This window comes from Arachis hypogaea, chromosome 6, assembly GCF_003086295.3.
Source record: "Arachis hypogaea cultivar Tifrunner chromosome 6, arahy.Tifrunner.gnm2.J5K5, whole genome shotgun sequence".
Lineage (NCBI taxonomy): Eukaryota > Viridiplantae > Streptophyta > Magnoliopsida > Fabales > Fabaceae > Arachis > Arachis hypogaea.
This window is the reverse complement of record NC_092041.1, coordinates 22,312,739-22,336,878: the sequence shown is the minus strand read 5'-3', so window position 1 is coordinate 22,336,878 and position 24,140 is coordinate 22,312,739. Positions and strand designations below refer to the sequence as shown.

Here is a 24,140-nt window from a genome sequence, read left to right as displayed (position 1 = left end):
TTTTGCACGTTTAACATATAAGGTTTTATGAAAACTTAGGCTAGAGCATTATAGGATAAATTGAAATGGTCAAATGCATTGAATGTTTAGCTTTGTGATGATATTGTATGAATTGATGAGTGGGCTTGTGTTGGAATTAATAAGCATGAATTGTTGGTGTCATTTAATATGTGTTCTTGGAGTTATTAATGATAAGTTGATGATGTTGTGGTATGTGTTGATGAGATTTTAGTAATTATGGCTTGCTGATTAGTCAATGATAATTTATGGATTGTATTAATGAATTAAAGGAGTAAGTTAAAGAATGTTTAAAGACTATAGCTTGTGGTTGAAATGGTGAATATTGGGATTATTGTATGGATTTTATGAAATGGTATGAGCATTGATGTGTTAGTGGTTGGTGATAATAAAATGGAGCTTGATTTGCTATAAATGTGCAGGTTTTGTGGGTAGGAAATGTGAATTTGGTAAAAAAATGGGGTTTGGTATGTTTTGGTAAAAAGTGGTTTGATGAACTTTGGAAGTTTATAACTTGCTCTCAAATTTTGAATGAAAATGAGATTTGTTTTAAAATTAAAAAGTGTTTAATAAGCTTGAGATTGATATAAAGTTTGCAGAAAACTGAATTTTGTAGAGGAAGTTATTGACATCGGAAATTTGGTGCGAAAAATTGAATTTTTGTATGCTGCAGCAAAACCAGGTTTTCTGATGTGTCTCCACGGACACAGTTGTGCGCACGCACCCAACAATAGCAAAAATTTACCTGTGTGTACGCACGCCCTTGTGCGCACGCACACACCAGGATAGGCCTTTTGTTGGTGGCGCTAGCACAGGTGAAGCACATGCACACCAAGTGATGTGTGCGCTCACACGCATTCGTGTGTACGCACACATTCTATTTTCTTCTTAAGCTGTGTGCACGTACAGGTGTGTGCGTACACACACCCTGTTTTCCAGCACCTGAGTTTTTAAGATTTAAACTTGGTTTTGAACCCCTAAACTCCTATTTTTGCCTTGTTAAACTTAGCTTTTACTAGTGAGCTTAGTAATTAGTGGAAGGTAGGATTTTGGCGTAACTTGAGGATGAAGTAAGAGGTAAAATGATGAGATATATGAAGGAGATGAGAATGTTAAGTGAAGTGTAATGCAATGGCTTTGATAAATGATTATATAATGACTATGAAAATGAAATGGCTTATGAATGATGACATCTGAGATACGAGTTTTCCTGTGTAAGAACTGTGGCTTGCCACCACGTGTTTCAAGTTGAATCTCAATACTCTGTGGACCCTACGTCGTAAGGGTGATCAGGCACGTATAAATTCCCGGATATGGATAGCCCCCATTGAGTGAGTAAATGATAAATGAATGTGAAATCTATGCATAGACTCATGGGGATGCGCGACGGGGGACAGTCTAAGGTTTTCGGACTTGTCGGGTTGGCTGGATAACCGACAGATGAGCCTCATCAGCCATAGGACAGGCATGCATCATGTGCATTTGTTTGTTTTGGTTGCCATGTATTATCTGAAATTGCCTAACTGAATATATATCCTGCTATCTGCTATACTTGCTACTTGCACTATCTGCTTCTTACTTGTGCTTGAATATGTTTTGTTGCTTGTCTCTGCATAAATTATGGATGATGGAGGAACGGAGGAAGGGCGGAACTGTTTGGTGTTTATGTTAGGTTTGAAAATGAGTAAGTTTAGGACTGGTTAGAATATCTACCCCTCTTATGGTTTCTGCTTAGAAAATTAAGTTTTGCAATTGTATGACGGAGTTCTAGGATTACCTCTGGCATTCCCATGACCTTATTTATTATACATGTGACACCTTTACCATGCTGAGAACCTCTGGTTCTCATCCCATACTGTGTTGTTATTTTCAAATGCAGGTCAAGAGGCTCCTCGCTAGGCGTCTGGATCCTTGAAGCGGAATAGTCCATGAGTTATTTTGGGATTTTCTGTTTATATGTATATATGTACCTAAACTTGTTTATTTTGTTCCTCATAGAGGTTGAGGGAGAGCTAGGATCTTATTTTGTATTTTGAGTATTTTGGGATATATATATATATATTCTCCGGCCAGCCTTGGCTTCGCAAACAGAGTCAGGAGTTAGTTATGCTGTATTTTTGGCCTTCCATTACCTTCTCGCTTATTTCCATCCTTAACTTTAGGTTTCTTAGCACGCAAGTAACTCTATTCCTTGAGCGTTACATTTTTTATTTTGTGAATTTTGTTTACCCGTTTTTCAAGGCTCCTAACATACTATCTCTTTCACTACTATAAGTACATATTTTCTGTTTAGAGGTCTATAACACTACACTACCTCTGTTCTACAACTTAAGCGTAAAACTCTGTATAATAGGGTGTTACAGCGTGAAATAAAAAGTGTGAGGGCAATTATCAATATCAGCAATAAAGTGTCAAAGGACAACAAGTGTGGAACGGTTATTCAAGTTTGAAAACCGACAAAGATATATTATAGGAGTAACTGTCAGTTGACATCAGATTAGTTTATAAATAGAGTAATTTATTTATTTTTATTTTTATCAAAAATTAAACTATCATTGATCTGATGTATTCTTAAATGTATTGTATTTGTCTTTATATTTGTATTAGAATTAAAATTTATTTGACGACACTATATTGAGTACAAGATATACGTGGTTGGCAACATTTAAAAATAAATTTCTTTTTTAAAAAATGTGAAATTAGGTGAAGAAGAAGATTGTAATTATATTTTTGAGAAGAATATTATATTTTTAACCATCTCTTTTTCATTTTATCGGGGATAAGTCGTCGAAAAATATCGACAGAAAATTTAGCCGTCGATAATTACAATATTTTTTGTAGTGTGTATTGTATATGATTTTTTTATTTTTTATAATTGAAAAAAATATAAAATAAAAGTATACAAAATATATAGTTATAAAAAATTTAATTATAATTTTTTTATCTAATTTTATTTTTTTAAAATTCTAAAAATATTGAAGATAAAACAGAAATATTTGGTAACTAAAAAAAATCAACAAAAAACAATCATAACTTGTCTTATTTATCATTTATTAATTGTTGTGACAATTAATAAATGTTAAATAAGACAAGTTCTGACTTTTTTTTTTGTCTCTCTATTATTGGAGGATAAAATTGAATGATAAAAATCAGAAATAAACAAATACTTTGGCTGATTTTATTTCTTTCAATTTTTTTATATGAATAAGTACTGTCCACTCTCTCCTAAGGCTAAGAGATCCTCTTAAGATTCCAGTATATACAAATTCATATATATAAATATATTTAATTTGATTTGTTGATTGATTTTTAAGCTAACTAGAACATGGAAAAAAACATAGGGTGATGTGAACTGGGTGTAAAATTTGTTTTGTCATAGTATGAGTGGAGCATTTTTAGAAATAGGACAATTGAGCATACGGTGCCTTCCCTAGATAGAAGTTGAACATGATAGGCCCCAACCGTCCAAATAACCCACTCCACTTTGATATTACCTTTACTGTCCTTGCTCGTACGTACGTCCCGATCTGGAAATACAATTCATTCAATAGGAATCTATCCACTTATTTTCTAACAAGTCATTATTAATTGACTTAAATAAATAATATTAATAATGATAATAAAAAAATGTTGTTTGCCACGCTAGTATAATAAGTAGTGACTTCACGAGATAGCGCATATTGAAGGGAAGGCTGTTTCTTTGATCTTTATTTTATTTTATATATTCTATTTCCCTTATAATCTCAACCAATAATATCTCAATAACCACCACCATAGCCATGGAATCTTTCTTTGTTAGGAACAACACATTTTTTCAGTGGGAGGAGGATACGGGCATGGACTTGGCATGGATGATTGAGTTCCTGAAGGGCATGGTGAAGCCGGTGGCGGCAACCGCAGTGGTGGGCCTAGCAGTGGGCTTGTCTTTCTGGCAGAAGCTGGGCCTAGAGTCTGAGATGTTTGTTGCCATTGTGAGGGCGTTTATTCAGCTCTCTATCATTGGCTTTGTTTTGCAGTTCATATTCAATCAGGGTAATGCTGGATGGATCATTCTAGCATACCTTTTCATGGTACTTTTTTTTATTAGTATTTTATTTTTTAATTATAAAGAAGTTTTGAATTCATTAAGTTAATTAAAATCTCTTTTTCCTTTTAGGCAATTGATATAATATGTGGTGTTTTCATTTGAAATGAAATTCAATTGAATTTAATTTGGATCCTCTGCAGGTATCAGTGGCTGGTTATACAGCGGGGCAGCGAGCGAAACACGTGCCTAGCGGAAAGTATGTGGCGGGTGCTTCCATACTGACCGGAACATCGGTGACCATGTTTTTGCTGGTTATATTGAATGTGTTCCCTTTCACTCCCAGATACATCATACCTGTCGCCGGCATGTTGGTCGGAAACTCTATGACTGTAACCGGAGTTACCATGAAGAGACTTCGTGATGACATTAAGACTCAAATCAACTTGGTTTGTATATCTTGCTTTTTACAAACTCATATTAATATCCGTCTCTCTTCAGATGATTAGAGTGATTGAGAGACTAGTTCATAATTTTTTTTTAAAATATAAATATCTTATTTATATTTAGTAAATTAAATATATATATATATATATATATATATATATATATATATATATATATATATATATATAACAATGAGTTATAGTTTAAATGACATAGTCTTTCTATATTTGCCTAAGAAGTGGCGGATTCAAGTCTCATTCCTAACTTTGGAAAATATATATGATTTTTATGAAAGTACTTCTTAAAACTAATTTATATATGTTTTTTTAAATTAAAAAATGTTGATATAACATCACATACTAATAAATAGTTTACTTTCTTACCATTTCCTATATTTATGTTATTGAAATTATATTAAATATTAAAACTAATTTTATCAAATACAAATAAATTATATTTATTGAAAATTATTGTTTAATCAAACTTTAATATTATCATTTTAAAAAAATCAAATACTTTATCACATAAAACCTAACTAAACCATATATAAAACTACTCTTGTACTCACTATGGAATTGTTATTGAATACTCTCTGTTCTGGATTTTTGTTGTTTCAAGACTCTATTAAAATTGAGTATAGAATTATAAATATGTTCATTATTTAGTTAAACTAATACAAGTAGTACCTTCTTTGCTTTCAATGATATCATTGACAGTTTCATCTAAATTAAATAAATAAATAATTAGAATCATCTAACTTGTCATAGTTGACCGTTTAGGTGTTTACCATGTATTAGTATTGTTGATTTCATCACACCTTAATGCATTATTATTTTACTATTAACAAGGACAGAAGTTTGTTTAATCCTCCAACTACTGCAATTTAATTTTTCAGATTAAGCAAAGTCATGTGTATTGAAACTCTGATAACATGTGCAGCTAGATCATTTATAAAGTAGATCTAAGTTTTTCTTCTTAAAAAAAAAGCTGGCATAAGCACTAATACAAAATGACTACTTCATTGTTGTATAATACTCATCCTTTCGAAAATTTAATATACTGATGACCATTCGTGTTATTACTTAATATTATCATTTTAAAATAATATTTGGCTAACAATAATTTGTATTTATATTTATAAAATTTACATTTATAAAAAAATATATAATTTATACATGTATTATTAAAATTTATATATGAGTTAACACAATTTGTATTTATATTTATTAGAAATTAATAAAATTTATTTATTAAAAATAATTTAATATTTATAATGGTTAAATATTAGTCAAAATTATAGTAGAAACTCAGGTGCAGTCAATTTTAGGTAAAATTAATAATTAAGAGTCGATAGATAAAAATTTAGTCAAATTATTTAAATTATTTAACGGCTCTTAACTATTAACCTCACGTAAAGTTGACTCCGTCTGAATTTTCACTCAAAATTATTAAAAACTTATGGCCCCAAAATTTGATGTATTCGTAACAATGTATCTGATATGAATGTGTATCTAGGTTGAGACGGCTTTGGCGCTTGGCGCGACCCCACGACAAGCTTCTCACCAGCAACTGAAGAGGACTCTGATCATAGCACTATCTCCGGTGATAGACAACACAAAAACAGTGGGTTTAATATCTCTTCCCGGAGCAATGACTGGTCTAATCATGGGAGGTGCGTCGCCATTGGAAGCGATTCAGCTGCAGATTGTAGTGATGAACATGATGATTGGTGCATCCACTATGAGCAGCATAATGGCCACTTACCTTTGTTGGCCATCATTCTTCACCAAGGCCTATCAATTGGAGACCAAAGTCTTCACAGATTGATTCCGTTACTCCAAACCACAAAATTTTAAATGATTAATTCTTCATCCCCATGATTCAGTGTGACAATAATTCTTTCTGTTCAAGTCACCTCTAACTGTATAGGATTGGGTTGTTTTGTTAGTCAATTTTGGTTTTTTATGGAACAAGCTAAGGTCATTGTGTTTTGATTCTCAACATTACTTTGTGTGTAAAAATGCGATCAAATCAAAGTGTTACTCTGTTGAATATTATTCTTTTTACTATAATTCTTTAGGGAGTATTTTTAAGATATTAGTTAGATAGATCTATCATGTCAAAATTGAATGTTGGAAGTTATTAATCGGATAAAAATGAATTTAATGCATGACAAAGGATACATAAAATGAAAATATGAAACACTGACAAGTGGCAAAACAGCAATTAGCGACAAGTAGTTAGCATTTAGCAAGGTATATGTATTAATGTATGCACCTAATGAAATTGGGGGAGAGGGAATACTTGCTCAAACTACCCATCTAGATTTAATTTGAGATCAGGGGATATAATATATATGGTTGTGATTTGCAAGGTGACATGTGCGCCGGGAAAATATTCTCATTGTAGTAATCAAAGTTTATTAGGGTGTCATAATGGGAAATGCATGGAGTTCTATAATTATTATGGAAGAATAATGCTATTGTTGTTCAATATATGCTATATTGGATATCCGTTACCAATACCATACATGTGATGCGAATTATGTGAGGACAAGGTAACAGCTAAGACCACGCCTAGTTGACAACAAACACCATTTGATAATTTGGTCCGTAAATTGATATATCATATCATATCTTTTAGTTTTCCTTTTGACGTGGATTATGATATTGACTAAATTGTATGGATTCTTTTGTCTAAGGTGCTTTATTTCGCAAAGATAAGGGATATAACACAACAATAGAGGAAATATAGTTACTTTATATATATATATATATATATATATATATATATATATATATATATATATATATATATATATATATATATGAATTTTAGTTATTGTCTCACAATAAAAGAGAACCATCAACATAACAAGGTCCATTCTTCTTACGCATTTGACATTTTCATCGGTGGTTACAGTTTTAATTTTGTGATTACTCACCACATAATAATAATTAAAAGATATTAAATAATTTAATATATTTAATTAAATTATTTAATATAACATAAAACAATATTTAACTCAAGATAAAGTACTAAATTGGTTTTTTACGTTTGGGTTTAATTTTCTTTTGGTCTCTAAAATTTAAAATATCTTATTTGAATCTAAAAAAGTCTCAATTAGTTTTAATGTAGTCTTACCGTGAAGTTAAATTAAAGTTAAATAATTAACGAAACTCAGTTTTTAAATCTGAAAAACTCATAACCAACCTCTTCAAGTGCCGAGGAGAGTTCCCGCAGTGAAGGTGATGATGACCTTGTCCTCATTGTCGCTAGCGAACTTTTTTGTGGAAAGCGAGTTCCCAACTATGTTCTTCATATGCTTGAACCAACAAGGTTAGCAGCTTGTGTAGATGCATCCGCTGTTAATTCTGTACCTCTCGAGCTTGTACATCTTTTCCAAATTATTGACCTCGTTTTTGCAATCCTGGCAAGTAGGATATTCCGTTAATTATTTAATCTTGAACTCATAGTAAAACTAAATTGAAGTAAAAAAAAATTGAATTTAAATAAGACAATTTAAATTTTACCGACTAAAACAAGATTAGATCCAAATGTAAAGACTAATTTAATACTTTACCTTTTAACTTATTATTTTTGTCGATCTAAAAAAAATAGAGAAATGTTAGGTTTTTTTATTGTTGGTAGAATTTTTGACCCCCAGGCAATAGGGATGGCAATACCATCCGAACCCGCGGGTACCCATCCCACCCCTACTCGCTCGGGGCGGGTAATTACCCGTCCCGCACCGGGACGGGTTTTTAGCGGGACGGGTTCTTGGGAGGGGTGGGGCGGGATCGGGTTTAGGTAATACCCGCCCCTACCCGCCCCGCTATATATATAATATAATATGTATAATATATGTAAAACAATTAGTAAATGATTAATAATGTTGTATCATATTTAAATTTTTATTTTAATTTATGTTATATATGTGATGATGGTTATATAAATTTTGAAATTTAATTTTATTTATTGGAATTTAATAATTATAGGGGCGGGTAGGGACCGGACGGGTACCCGCATGGGCGGGTTAGGGTTCAGCGTTTTACTACCGGCGAGTAGAAGCGGGGCGGGTTCTATGCGGGTTGGTGTACGGCGGAGCGGGATCAGGTAGAGCAAAAACCCGCCCCTACCCGCCTCGTTGCCACCCCTACGCAGGCAAAGTGGCGAAAGACGTTACAAAATTTTAAAATTTTGAGACATTGCAAACCAGAAGTACAAGACATCCACAACAAAAGAAAAGCAGCATAAGCCAACTTGACCACACTCCTATAATATTGGCAGTAAGGAGCAGCTGACTTGGACAGTAACGAGCAAAACCAAAGCCAAAAAAGAGAGAAAGAAACTAACACCATAGCACCCTATTAAAATTCATCTCTGATTCATAGTTCCTTCACTTATCCAGATAGCAAAACTCCTTTTGTGTGATAAGTTGCATCTTTAAAGTGCCAACTTCTTGTAGTAAATTCTTCGGCTTATTCCTTTGAAAATTTAATCTCCGCAAATTATTATTCATCCCCTTATACCAATTAATTGAACATACTTTATCAATTTTAATTATTAGCTGATCAATAAATGCCAATGATTTCTCAAGCATAAATCGGATGATCATCTCCAAACCAATGACTACTTGACTAGAGCTTCTACTGTTGAACCTGTACCATAAAATTCACATAATAAAACCAGCATTTTCTCTTCAGAAATTAAAAAATAACTCCCAATAGCCATACACCGTTTATGAGCAACAAAATTAACACAGCCAAGCCCCTATCAAATTATTTTGATTCTAATCCACATTGCTGGCCGCGGCAACACCAAGCATCCGTGGATGTTTCCTCATCAATCCTTTATTGTTAAGGATGTCCCATTCTTTTCAATGAGATAAGATTTTTTCCCCAGCTTCATTCACTAGGATTTCTCTACTTTAAAACACTTGTTGATTCCTAAGCCTCTGAGAGACCCAAAAGACAGCATACTATAAATTCAACCATTTTCTTTTACCACATTTGACACCATCTTATTCACACCATGACTCAAAGAAATCCTTTACTCCCCTCGCTTTCACCCACAAAATTTCTCCTATCAACATATATAGCTTTTGACCATAGCATTGGTACATAGTTATTGGGTACAAATAAGTGATCTATATCCTCATCATCAAGGCCACACAGCATACAAGAAATTTGACTTTCAACAATAACATTTATACTTTTTGACCTCTTCATAGTGTTAATTTTTTCAAGGATCACTAACCAACCCATCAACTCCACCCATATAGCACTTCTCCAAATGTTATCGAATGTGTCTTAATTTAGCCCATCCAAGATTTTTTTGCGATTATTTTGTTGGTGAAAGATCTTACTGAGAAGCAACCATCTTCTTAGAAACTCCAAAAAACTCTATCTTGCGACGTACATTTAAAATAATAATTTGCAATAATGTATGTAAATCCACACAGCGTTTACACTGCTACTCAAAGAATTGTCATCTCCACCTCAAGTTCCAGTTCCAATAAAAACCATTTCAGAAGCTACAGTTGGCAATGCACTCCAATTATTGAGACGATATGCCATATAATTTAAGGAATTTGTCTTTAAGCTTAGACTCACCTAGCCATATGTCTTCACAGAATTAGTTTTCTTTCTATTTCCTACACACATTATCAATTCCACCAAACAAATATCTTTACAGATCGGATTCTCAGAAGCACCAAAAATAATATCTGATACATGCTTAAATGAGCATTTTTTATATTCTAGAACTAAGATATAGAATGATAAACTTGTAATAATCAAGGATCTAAATATTAAAAGAATTACTTTATCCCGATCTTAGACGTCAAGAAGACAAAAAGTTCCTCTCAAAAATAATTATGCTGAAATGGTGCCACTCATCATCATAAGTCTTATTGGGTTATGTGAGGTCAGTAAGAGGTCTAAGAATTTCTTTCAAAGTTTATTAGGAAAAGAAATTAAATTTATTTAATCATAATAAAATTTAACTTGTAGATAGAATTTGTCAAAAGATTTGATTTGATTTTGATTTATTTAGTATTATTTTTGTGTTTAAAATTTAAACCAAATCTAATCTAAGTCTATTACAATCAAATCTGATTTAAATTAATTATCATATCTTTAGATGTTTAATATTTAAATTAGATCTGATCTAATCAAATAAGATCATATATGATTTAAATTTGTTAGAGTTAATTTTGGAATCATCTCTTTTATTTAATTTCAAATTTTATTATTCTATCCGAAAAAGATTTGGCCTATTTTTAGACTAATTTGTTAGGGGTTTATTTAAATTCTTTTGTGAGATAATTTTATCACTTTTTTAAGAATAAAAATTCTGAGTTGCTTTATGCATATTTTACCATGTGTGATAAAGTGATGAAAGTGATTTGCTTTATTTATTATATGAAAAAAGTTGAAGGATTCACTCTAAGGTAATTCTTAGTGTTAGTTCTTTTAATTTTAGCTCTTTGATCTAGGTTGTTAATAATAGGTTCTTTGAAGGTCTAGTAAAAAAAAATCTTTCCGGTGACTAAGGTTGTTAAGAACAAATTTTTTAGAGCTCTAATAAGAAAATCATGTATCTATTTGTTTTTCCGTGATACATGCTCAAGAGAAAAATTTTGGCATTTTAGAGCTAAGATGTAAAATGATAAACTTGTAAAGGTAAAGGATCTGAATATTAAAAGAATTACACTATCCCAGTCTTAGACATAAAGGAGACGAAGAATTTATTTCAAAAACAGTGGTGTTAAAATGGTGACACTCATAAGACTCATTAGGTTGGTGAGGACAGCAAAAAGTTCAAGAATTCCTTTCATGTTTATTAGGAAAAAAATTCGAATTTATTTCATCATATTAAATTTAGTTTGTTGTTAAGGTTTGTTAAAAGTTTTGATTTGGTTTTGATTTGTTTAGTAGTATGTTTGTGCATATGCACGAAACGTTCGTACACATGACTTGCAAAATTCCATTTACCCGAGTTAGGTTTTGTGCGTACACACGAGGCGTGGTATACATAACTGTTCTATTTTGGCCAAATTGTTGTTTTTGATCTACTTAACCTTCCCAACCTATTTATAACCCCCTGTTTAACTCCATCTGAAGTTGAATAACTAATCATTAAGCATTAAATACATCGAAAAAAATTATAATGAATTGAGTTAGACTATTCCCGGAATTAACGCTTGGTTAACAGGATGAAATATTGTGAGAATGGTGGTTTTATCCCATCCGCGGTGAGGACAGAGATTTCACCTTACTCACGTATTAATGAAATTGACAAATTGATAAATAATCGTGGGTTAATGTATTCAAATTGATAAAATAGATAAGGGAAATTGGGGCTAATGAGTTTAATCACTTATGAAATGACTAAAAGATTTTGATATTGATTAATTGTGTCCTGAATGGCTGGAATAGCAAGGTCTTAATGTTATCCCGCTTGTGTGGTAATTTAATTATTGTTTTGGCACCTGCACCGGGTAAAGACGGTGGTTCAATCCTGCTTGTTCCGTGGTTGCAGTGTAATGTGGGGGCGACAATACGTAACACCCACGTTCTCTTGGATGAAAGGTGAGACAGCACATTCCGTTGATGTGATACGGCACTCTCCGTTGTTTGTCACGTTTATATCTCCAGGAATAGGTGAGACGGCACTCTCCGTTAATATAATAGTACCAAGAATTGTTTATTCCTCCTGGGGATGGGTAGCGAGAGATCGATCCAAGGTGTCAAGCGGATCTTGTGTCGAATTTGGCAATATAACTGACACGTGAACTCATGGTCAGTAGAACAGGCATGCATCATCTGCAACTATGTGACATTATTTGAGTGTGTAAATTATATTTGGTTTGCCTATATGATTATCTCTGTTTAACGGTTATTTGCCCTACTTGATTTAATTGCCTTTGATTGTGCTTGAATCTTTCACTTGTGCTTGTTACTACTATTAAACAAATTACTGCTGAATTATTGAATTTGAACCATTGTAATATTGAGAGGATGGTGACCCTTATTGAGAAGCTTTGAGAATTTGAGATCACTAATATAGCTGAGATTAGTCTGATTACCCTGTTAGAATTAGTGGAATCCTAGACTTGAACCTTGTGTTGTTTGGAGTTTAGAATTGCCTAGTGGATTCATTTTTTTTACATAGTATCTATTTGGAATTGTTACCCTACTGAAAACCTTCAGATTCTCACCCTGTTGTGAAATTATTTAATTTTTCAGATACAGGACGTGACGCACCTCGCTGAACGTGCAGGATTTCTTCTGGAAAGCGAAGACTCTTTTGGAATTCTATTTTATACTTAGTGTATTTATATTCTCCACTTTTTAATATGTATTTTTATATCCCTCTTACAGTTTGAGTCCATAATGACTAGGATGGATATCTCGTATCCGAAAACTAGCAGTTCGCCCCGTCATCCCTCCGGGGCCCAAATAACTCAATTTTCTACCATGACAAAGAAATATAAGCTTTACCTTGTAAAAAAGGACCTTTTGTGAGAATTTATTATAATTCCAATATTCCATTTCTTTTTTAAAGAATGGAATTTGTGTTCAAATCAGCAAAAGTATCATGGTTTTCGAAATTTAGCTATCGCATATAGGCTTATCTAATAAGGACAAATATTGGACTTATTGGATCTCTAGCTATTCATGAGAGAATTAGTCGTTGGGGGTCTATAGAAAGTCCATTTTATGAAATTGATAAGAGATAAAAAAGAATACGGATGCTTTTTTTACCATCAAGTAAAGATTATGGAGAAATAGGCTGTATTTTGTGTACTTTTGGATTGTTTTATACTTTCTAGCCGGCCTTTTCTTCACAGGTCGAAACCAGTACTTGCTATGTGTCTTTATATATATATATATATATATATATCTTACTTTTCTATACACTACCGCTTGTTGTCTTTAACGTTTCGAGTGAGATGTGCTTGTCGTTTTTGTTATATCCTTCCTTCACAGGCTCCTGGTATATTAATATTTTTTTATATATCTTTTATTTTTAGGCGTCATAATGCCTGACCACCTCTAATTTATGACTATTTCTTCATATATCTTTTACACAATAGTTCTTTATCAGGTTGGACTATGGTTTTTTCATGCATATACCAAGAAGTATATTTTTTCTTTTGGAAAGAACTCCGCTAGGGAGACAATGAAGAATCTAAACAATGTGAACAATGGGCTGTAGATTTAGCCCAATACATGTAAAAAATAAAAAATACTTCATAAATTATCTAAATAAAAAAAGTCCACTTAGTTATTCTAAAAAAATAACCATCCCAAATCCTAATTTACCAAAGCATTTTACTCCAATAACCTCTTCTTTTCTAACTGGCTGTCACCCCACCTTCATCAGTAATCATCCCACTTCACTGTCACTACTTAGTTTGTCACATGCCACCGCCGGCGTCACTCACTCTTAGTAAAAATAACCATCCACTTAGGGATAAAAATAATGATCCACATACCTAATGAAATGAACATCCAACATATTTTAATTATATATAATTAAACTCAATCCAATTAAAATAACCATTCACATACGAATTAAAATAAACATCCGCATACTTACTAAAATAACCATCATAAATTGGACATTGAATTAATATTAAATTGTTAAGAAATATTAAATGCACAATATCTCTCATATGGAGCCGATGCCTCAGGAACAATGGGTAGGTAACATATATAATCAAGATTATTCAAACTATTTGATAGCAACCGCCGCATGCCTTGCCATCGTTAAACAGAGCGGTATTTAGAGCCATCGTCTTTGTACCGTCGTCTATGTACAGATTCCCATAACCACATGCACCACTTACAACAAGAACTCACGAGTTAATGAATCTGAATAAAAAATATATGAAGTTGAATAATCTTGATTTTATATGTTACATACCATAATTTGGCGGGAGGCTGCGACGATGTTGGTATGGCCGGCGGGAAGTGCAGCGGTGCGAGGTGAAGACCGGAGAAAATGACGGTGAGTTTTGGACGTGTATTGAAGGTTATAGTGAGATTAGGAATAACCGTACATAATGTGAATGAGTTTAAATACTAATTCTAATTTTTTAAATTTTAAAATTTGAAATTAAATAATTAATTAATGATCTGATTTTTAATTTTAATTACCTTCTTTTTTTATTCAATTATTTATATTATTTAGTATTCTCATGGCCTCTCTATACTTTCTTTTTTGAAAATTCTTTTTGGAGTAAATGAGTTAATACTTCAATTCTAGTCTCCAAATTTTTAAAACCATGTCACTTCAACATTTTGGGTCTATGGCTACAATTTTTTTGGTCACGGTAAAAAATCGTGACCATAGACCCTCTATGGTCACGGTTTTAGGGTGACAAAAAAAAGTTATGGTCACGGTTTTTTTTAAAAGCGTTACCATAGAGTACCTATGGTCACGATTTCTTAAAAAATGGTGGCCTAAAAGGGTCTATGGTCACGGTTTTGAGGGGTGATCTAAAGGGGTCTATGGTCACGATTTTTTAAAAAAGGTGACCAAAAAGGGTCTGTAGTCACAGTTTTTCAAAAAATGGTGACCTAAAAGGGGTCTATGGTCACGGTTTTAGAGGGTGACCTAAAGGGGTCTATGGTCACGGTTTTGGGGTGTGGCCTAAAAGGGTCTATGGTCACAATTTTTTACAGTGACCAAAAAGGGACTATGGTCACGATTTTTCAAAAAAGGGTGACCTAAAAGGGTCTATGGTCACGATTTTGGGGGTGACTGATAAACCCCATTTGTAGGGTTTATCTTGTATTGATTTTAGGGGATTTTATAACCTTTTACCCACATTTATTCAATGAAATAGCATGGTTTTATAACTTCTCCTTTAATTGTGCTTAAGAGTGAAAACATGCTTTTTAGGTCTTAAAATAACTAAATCTAATTCTCCTTGATTCCATTAGATGCCTTGATATGTTTGTTAAGTGGTTTAAGGTTTAGGAGGCAAAGATTGGATCAAGGGAATGAAGAAAGAAGCATGAAAAGTTGGAGAACTCATGAAGAAATGAAAGAACCGGAAAGCTGTCAAGCCGACCTCTTCGCACTTAAACGACCATAACTTGAGCTACAGAAGTCCAAATGATGCGGTTCTAGTTGGATTAGAAAGCTAACATCCGGGGCTTCGAAACGATATAAGATTTGCTATAGTTGCTACACGTATGGTGGCGCGCATGCGCATAGTACGCGCACGCGCCGTTGCTGCCACCTGGTTCACTTAAAGCAAAACGTGGCCAGCGATTTTTGAAGCCTTGTGGGCCCAATCCAACTCATTTCTGATGCTATTTAAGTCAAGGATTGAAGGGGGAATGAACATACTTTTCATACTTTTCATACTTTAGATGTTAGTTACCATTAGTTTAGTTTAGTTCTAGAAGTAGTTTCTAGAGAGAGAAGCTCTCACTTCTCTCTAGGATTAGGATTAGGATTAGGTTTAGTTCTTAGATCTAGATTTTAATTCATCTTCTTCTACTTCTATCTTCTCAATTCCTTGTTGTTACATTCACTTTTCTTCCATTCTTTTATTGTAATTTCCTTTATGTTGTTCTTATACTTTGTTGTAGATCTACTATTGTTCCTTCCATTTTCTTTCAATTCAATAAGAGGTAATTCATAATAATTGTTCTTCTTTGCTTTTCTATTGTTGATCTCTTGCCTTTGTAGTTAGATCTCTCTTTAATACTTGCAAATTATGTTGTTTACTTTTATTGTACTTTATGTGTTTGTTGAAATGTCTCTTTTAGTTTTAGTGTAGATTTTGTTCCTCTTGGCCTATGTAGAGTAATTAGTGACACTTGAGTTATCTAATTCCTTTGTTGATTGATAATTAGAGAGATTGCTAATTGGTTTGGAGTGCACTAAAGCTAGTCCTTCCTTGGGAGTTGGCTAGAACTTGTGGCTCAAGTCAATTCATCCACTTGACTTTCCTTTATTTAGTAAGGGTTAACTAAGTGGTAGCAATGAACAATTCTCATCACAATTGAGAAGGATAACTAGGATAGGACTTCTAATTTTCATACCTTGCCAAGAGCCTTTTATAGTTGTTAGTTTATTTTCTTTGCCATTTACTTTCATGCCTCTTATCAAAACCCTAAAACAACTCAAACCAATAACAAGACACTTTATTGTAATTCCTAGGGAGAACGACCCGAGGTTTAAATACTTCGGTTATTAATTTTAGGGGTTTGTTACTTGTGACAAACAATCTTTTGTATGGAAGGATTATTGTTGGTTTAGAAACTATACTTGCAACGAGAATTCATTAGTGAAATTCTAAGCCGTCAAAAATCCATTCATCAGTGACCTAAAAGGGTCTATGGTCACGGTTTTTTATAGTGACCAAAAAGGGTCTATGGTCACGGTTTTTTGGAAGAGTGACCTAAAAGGGTGTATGGTCACGGTTTTGGGGGGTGATCTAAAGGGGTCTATGGTCACGGTTTAAGGGGTGACTTAAAGGGGTCTATGGTCATAGTTTTTTATAGTGACCAAAAATAGTCTATGGTCACGGTTTTTCAAAAGGGTGACCTAAAAGGGTTTATGGTCACGGTTTTGGGGGGTGACCTAAAGGAATCTATAGTCACAGTTTTGGGGGGTGACCTAAAGGGGTCTATGGTTACAGTTTTAATCATTTGAGTTTTAATTAATTAAGATTTTTATGTATTTTTTATAATTTTAAATATTTTATCTTTTTAAAATTTAAAAATTTTAATAATTAAAAACTAATAATAATTTTATATAATTTACTTTAAATATTAAAATTTTAAATATAATTTTATAAATAAAAAATTAAATTGAATACTATTAATTTTAAATTAAAAAAATAATTTAGAACTTAATAATATAAAAGATGATTTAATAACTTAATAACAGATGAAAAACTAACCCATCATTAATGACCACTTATAATGCCAAATTCATTTTAATTATAGTTTAAGTTTTAGCCATGGTACAGTATAAGATAATTGGAATAATATAAAAATTAATTTTGTACACTAAACGGCGCCATCTCATTCACTAAGGTAACCCAGTAACCCTAATCTCATAGTTATTAAACCCGACTCGATCCGGCCAGTTCGATCGAAAATCCGGTCATTCGGTCACCTGGTCAGGCCGAGCCACCAGTTGAACTGTTCATGCAATAGACCCGGTCAAACCCGGTTCGACCCGACCGATTTTGTGCAAACCCGATGACCCGACCGGTTAATCCAACCCGGTCCGGGTCATGTTTATTTTTTTATATATTTTTCCCTTGAAATGACGTCGTTTCAGCCCCACCCCCACTCCCTCTTTGAACCCTAAGCCTCGCATCTGAAATTGAATGAAAACCACCCCCCAAGCCAGCTTCGTGCCCTCGTCTCTCTGTCTCTGCTCTCTCGAGCTCGGCGTCGGCAGTGGGAAGCACCTCACCCTCACCTCGTCACTCTCTCAAACTCAGCGCTGGCAGTTCATCACTCTCTCAACATCAGTTCGTCACTCCCTCGACTTCGTCGGTTCATCAATCCCTCGATGTCGTCGGTTCGTCAATCCCTTGGTGTCACTCTGGGTCTCTCACTTCTTCGCTCTCTCGGTCTGCCACTGGGAGTCCGTTACCTTGCGTTCGCTTTGTTGGAACCAGTGAAGCAGCATCTGCTCCCTCGGGTGGTGGTGGTGGTTGTCTTCTCAACTAGGTGAGCTCTAGTTTTCAACCTTGTTTTTTCTCTAGTTCAATGTTGATTTTGGTGAATTTGGTGGTTGTTGAATGTGGTTATTGCTGTTTCATTTAGTTTTTGGAGTTGTTGTTGGCTTGTTGCTGTTATTTCTCTGCTTTGATGCAAATTTTGGTGAACCTGAGAAAATTTTAGAGTTGTTGCTGTTCTTTCTGTTTGTTTGTTGAATGTTGATTTTTAGAGTTATTGCTGTTGATTTCTCTGGATCGATGTTAATTTCGGTGAATTTGAGCAAATTTTAGAGTTGTTGCTATTCTTTCTGTTTATTGAATGTTGATTCTTAGAGTTGTTGTTGCTGTTCTTTCTGTTCTTTCTTTGGTTTGATGCAAATTTTAATTATCCAGCAATAACTTGTTTGGAAAATACTGAACAAACTAAGTGATTACACTGAAGGAATATTTATCAGTTTAGAAGGGATTTTTTTTGTGATGTTTAAAAGGAGATTGTACACATCATTTTCATTACTTGATTGTTTCATCATTTGTAATTTTCATTACCTTAATGACTATAACCATAACCATTAATGATTCACACTTTCTTTTAATAGGAAGGTTTGTATTTTACTGATGTGAATTTCTTTTGGCAGGAAGGACTGATTTAGTTGCACTGATTGCATTCATGCCAACCAACCCAAATAATGATTTGGGCTCATTAGACTACAAGAAAGAAGAGAGGCGCACATTGGCAATTAAATTCCGTTATGCAGCTCTAAGGTTTGGGACTCTTGAGCGGCAAAAACTGATAGATGAGGTAGAACAATTCTTATTGTTTTCTCTCTAGTGCAGTGTTCTGTAATATTAGGCATATTTTGGAGATTAAGGAGAGACTTTACATCTATCACAAAGAGGTTAGTGATTATAAATTATTGTACTGAGATTAATAAAAATTGTTATTGGATTATTATTGCATCGTTATTGTAAGGTGATAATCTTAACGAAGCAAATCTGCAGCAAGTTTTGGTGGATTTTGATGATTATTGGTATTTTATAGCAAAATGTCTTATACTCTTATTAACCCTCTACCACAACTAATTTTATTTTTGAATGTATAGGTGCGATGTCTTATACTCTTATTAAGCCTCTACCACATGTACATTGGTTGTTAGTGGTTACATATTGTGTGTAGTTAACTTATCTCATTCATAAGTTGTAAGCATGATTGAAATAATTTTTTTGGTGCTATAATTTCAATTGTTTTAAATAGAAATAATTTTTTTCAAGTACATATGATTGAAAAAGTAACTACTAAATCAGCAGCAAATTTTTTTCTGTTGATTTTTAGTCTTATATCATTTTTGGTCATATAAATTTTAGTTTTGTAGAATTAATTTTATATTAAATAAAGAGAATAAGTAAAAAAAAGTACATTAAACTAATAAGAGTTAACTTAATATGAGAAATTTAGTATAATAAGAGTTAACTTAATAAAAGTCAACTTCATCTATACGTTGACTTGTTTTGTTTATGTATTCCAATTACAGTAAAACAGGACTTTTTTTGTAGTAAATGGCGCTGGCTTTCTTTCACAATTGCTTCAGTGCCATATGTTCCTAATTTGCAATAAACAAGCTTTCCCTTCACAAGTTAGCTTAACTTCTCTGCTTTCTTTTGATTTTTCTTTTTATTTTTATGTTATCATAAAACCAAGGTTGGGTTTGGAATCGTTTGTGTGTTATTATGAATGGCTTTTGGCTTTCTTCTGCACTTTTTTGTGTTAAAGGGAAAGAAAGAGCCTTGTGCTTTGAATATAGTTATTCTAGTTTGGGTTTTATATTTGCTTTACCTTTTTGTCACTTCCACCATCCTTCAACTGTTGATATGGTAATTCATTTCAAACTCTCTTTGTTTTTCTTCTTTGTTTTCTTTTATATTAGATCTTATTCTTGTGATACTTCATCTAGAGTTTAAAATGTGTTGTGAATCTGCATCAGAATACAAGACAAAAAAGAATACATAAGTATTATTACTTTATATATTATGACCATGAAAGAAAAGAAAGTTGTACTTGAGTTTACGGTTTAATAACGAATTTTGTGTTTTGAGTTTTTATTTTTTCAAATACTAATTTAGAGTAATTCTTAACTTAAAGGATATCTAAACTTTCAAAAGAATTATAAAATTTTACAAGAAAAATATTTTTAATTTTTAAATACTTGTCTAAACTTTCAAAAGTTTTTCATTTTTAGTATATATGTAATGTATATATGTATGGATGATATGTTTTTTTTCCTAAGTTGAAGAAAAATAAATGTAAGTATTTATGTCTAATGTGACTTTACTTTGCATGTTAATGAAGCAGGTGCTGAGCTTCCATATGGTAAAGTGGTTGAAATAAAGTTTTCGAGCGTTGAGAATGAAGAATAGCAATACCAAAAACAATCTATCCTGCAGAGTCTGAATTATATTGCTCTCAGTCTGTGAAACAATTCTGTTAATAGTTTCTACTTAGTGTTAGTGTGTATATCAATGTATAAAACTAAGATTGAGACAAGTGTATTCACTCAACTATATTGATATGTTAGTTGGTTACTTTAATCACAACTTATCTTAATTGTTGATTATCATTTTTCATTTTTAGATTTATTTTGTAATTATCATTATTTTGGGATGTGATTATGCTTTAAAAAAAATTTAAATCTCATAAAACAAAATAGGCTATGTGACCATAGATAAAGCTATGATCACGGTTTTAAGAGAGTGACCATAGAGGCTATGGTCACTTTTTTTACCGTGACCATAGATAAGGCTATGGTCACGGTTTTAAAGAGGGGTGACCATAGAGGCTATGGCCATGGTAAAAACCGTGACCATAGATAAGGCTATGGTCACGGTTTTAAGGAGGGGTGACCATAGAGATTATGGTCACGGCGAAAATCGTGACCATAGATAAAGCTTTGGTTACGGTTTAAGGAGGGGTGACCATAGAGCTATGGCCACGGTGAAAACCGTGACCAAAGATAAGGCTATGGTCACGACTTTAAAGAGGGGTGACCATAGAGGCTATGGTCACGGTGAAGGCTATGGTCACAGTTTTAAGGAGGGGTGACCATAGAGGCTATGGTCACGGGTTTAAGGAGGGGTGACCATAGAGGTTATGGTCATGGTGAAAACCGTGACTATAGATAAAGCTATGGTTACGGTTGAAGGACGGGTAACCATAGAGTTATGGCCACGATGAAAACCGTGACCATAGATAAGGTTATGGTCACGGTTTTAAAAGGGAGTGACCATAGAGGCTATGGTCACGGTTTTCAGGAGATGTGACCATAGAAGCAAAACCGTGACCATAGCTTATCTATGGTCACGGTTTTTACGCGTGACCATAGATTAACCTATGGTCATGGTGAAAAAATGTGGCCTAAAGTGTCAGAATTTAAAAATTGTAACCGTGATCATAAATAAAAAAACTGTAACCATAATCTATGATAACAAAAGAATAAGCCACAGTAAAAAATCGTTACAATAAGTCTAAAATCGTAACTATAAATTTATGATCACCCTTTTAACTTATTGTTACCATGGACTTTTTTTTAGTGCGTTTAATGCATGAACATATAATTTTTTCTTTTATAGCAGTCCTAGAAAAGGTAAAATCCAAGAAGCCATAAACCTGGCATTTATAATCTCTTGATGTAATTGATTTATCAATCTAACTTTTATCAATCATAATTGAATGATTCTATTTAAATAATAATATTGCAAAACATAAGTGTATGAAAAACATAACAATGAACAGTACAACAAATGATTCATATGATGTGTTAGTTAAAAGTTAACGCACACAACAAATTATGAAAGTGTAGTAACATAAAGTAGTAAAAGAGTAGAAGTGAACCAACCTAAATTAATATTGTCCAATGAGCTGTCAAATGAGTATAATTGTATAATAAAATCTCAATCTCCATCGCAAAAACAAATGATCACTAATAGTCAATCATGGATAATAAATTAAAAAATTATTAAGATAACAAATCATAAAACAAATAAGTTTTTATAATGTTCAAATAAAAATATATAAAGGAACCCTATACAAAAGGAATAAAGTGATGGTAAATATTATGATACTTTTATCCTTATGCCTAATTTACTAAAAAAACAAATATATATTATTTAATAAATTTTAATTATATTTTATTTTTTATAAAAAATAAATTAGACAATTTAAACATTACATTAAACGCACCATAGAATTCACATAAAGTGAAAAGTTGATTCATTTAGAAGCAAATCAAATAGTTTTGATTACAAATTAATGCTTTATAAGAGGATTTGAGGCTAAGAAAAAATCTAACAAATACTTGTATGTAATGAGTACGCAGGAGCGAAACTTTAGTTTGACAATGAAAGGTCATGGTCTTTCAAATTTAAAAAAAAAAATAGTAGTATTTTTGTAAATTAAAAAACTAAGATAAGTTGATTTAATTATTTCACTCTCATATAAAGTCATCGTGTTCATTAAAGGCCTATATTAGCTTCTTTAAACATATTAAATCTTATATTCTATAATAAAAAAATAAATAACAAAAAAATTAAATATAGAAAGATTATGTACTTCTTTAAAGATAAGAATCATAAGATTCAATTGGAAAACACTCTCCTTCAAAAAAGAAAAGCATTTATTTAGTGGTGCAATTAGTTACAATAAAATTATATATTTTTATTTATCAATAATACTAGGAAATTAAGATGGTTCCAACAAAAAATCAGCCAAATACTTCTGGGTGAATCCAAAATCTCTACGTAGATGGTACTTATGCTAGGCATTCTTTTCTTTGTAAATTGGATGGTTCTGAATCTATTTTCTGATTTATCATGTTTTAGACACTTGGAAAGAGAAGGAGGGTGAAAAGACGGAAGCTAATTGAATCAGTTTCCGTGATTCACGTTACAATGATACTGAACGTATCTCCTCCTAATTTGAATGTGATGAAACATTTAATAACCAATATTTTAAATCATAAATAAATAAAACTAATTATTATATTTATAATTAATAAGTTGTTTCATTTTTGACTGATTTGGAGTTGATTCCATATACTTTGTCTTTATTTATTTAATTTAGCATTAGCAAATTATTTTATGAGAATAAATTTTTATACAAAAATGTGAGATTGCATTTATAACTATTTTATTTGTAGTTATTTTTTAATTTTTATTAAAATATATCTAATAAATTAAAATAATTAGATTTCTTTAACCAAATAAAATTAAAAGTATTTTTGATAATTTAATGAATGTTTTAAAAATTTATACAAATATGAAAATAAAACTTCATAAGAATTATATCTTCTAAAAATAAAAAATAACTATTGTTTACAAGTAATCCAAACTAACCTTATATTACGTTGTTGACAATTCTTAAAACAATTTAGAAATCTAAGATTTATTAGGAGGAATAAAGTTCTTTCTTAATAATTTTTTAAGAAATCTTTTAATATAAAAAAAAGTTAGAGTAATTACCTAACATTTTTCTCCGTCGTGAAACATAACAGTCCCCGTCTAAAATTATTATTATTATTATTATTATTATTATTATTATTATTATTATTATTATTATTATTATTATTATTATTATTATTAATTGCACAATAATATTATACCATAGTTTTTTTATATTTTTTAGACAAAAATAATAATAAATTTATTCATTAAATTTTTATGTATGTATTTCTAATATATATATATATATATATTTACACACACATACATAGTCACTCAATAATAATAATAATAATAATAATAATAATAATAATAATAATGTCCTGCTAATTTTAAAATTTAAATTAAAATATTTTCTTTTAATATAAATATATATTTTTTTAAAGTAGGACATCTTTTGATTATATTAAATACAAAAATATCAAATAGTTTCAACATTAAATTTTTTGTAAATAA

General features: G+C 31.9%; 1 protein-coding gene and 1 non-coding gene across 3 annotated transcripts; both read left to right on the top strand.

Annotated features, from left to right (window-relative positions):
- The first annotated feature begins 3,189 nt into the window (after window positions 1-3,189).
- On the top strand, window positions 3,190-6,546 carry LOC112696458 (protein ALUMINUM SENSITIVE 3). The gene is made up of 3 exons (XM_025749240.3): window positions 3,190-4,088; window positions 4,246-4,491; window positions 6,005-6,546. The coding sequence occupies exons 1-3, from the start codon at window positions 3,798-3,800 to the stop codon at window positions 6,314-6,316; spliced, it is 849 nt and encodes a 282-aa protein (XP_025605025.1). The 5' UTR covers window positions 3,190-3,797; the 3' UTR covers window positions 6,317-6,546.
- Window positions 6,547-17,799: 11,253 nt separating this feature from the next.
- LOC112696457 (uncharacterized) lies at window positions 17,800-20,783 on the top strand. 2 transcript variants are annotated; one of them, XR_003150719.3, is made up of 3 exons: window positions 17,800-18,207; window positions 18,833-19,093; window positions 20,542-20,783. It is a non-coding gene; the product is annotated as an uncharacterized protein (transcript). The 2 variants fall into 2 exon arrangements; XR_003150718.3 differs by having other exon boundaries at window positions 17,803-18,207; window positions 20,545-20,783.
- Window positions 20,784-24,140: the final 3,357 nt, after the last annotated feature.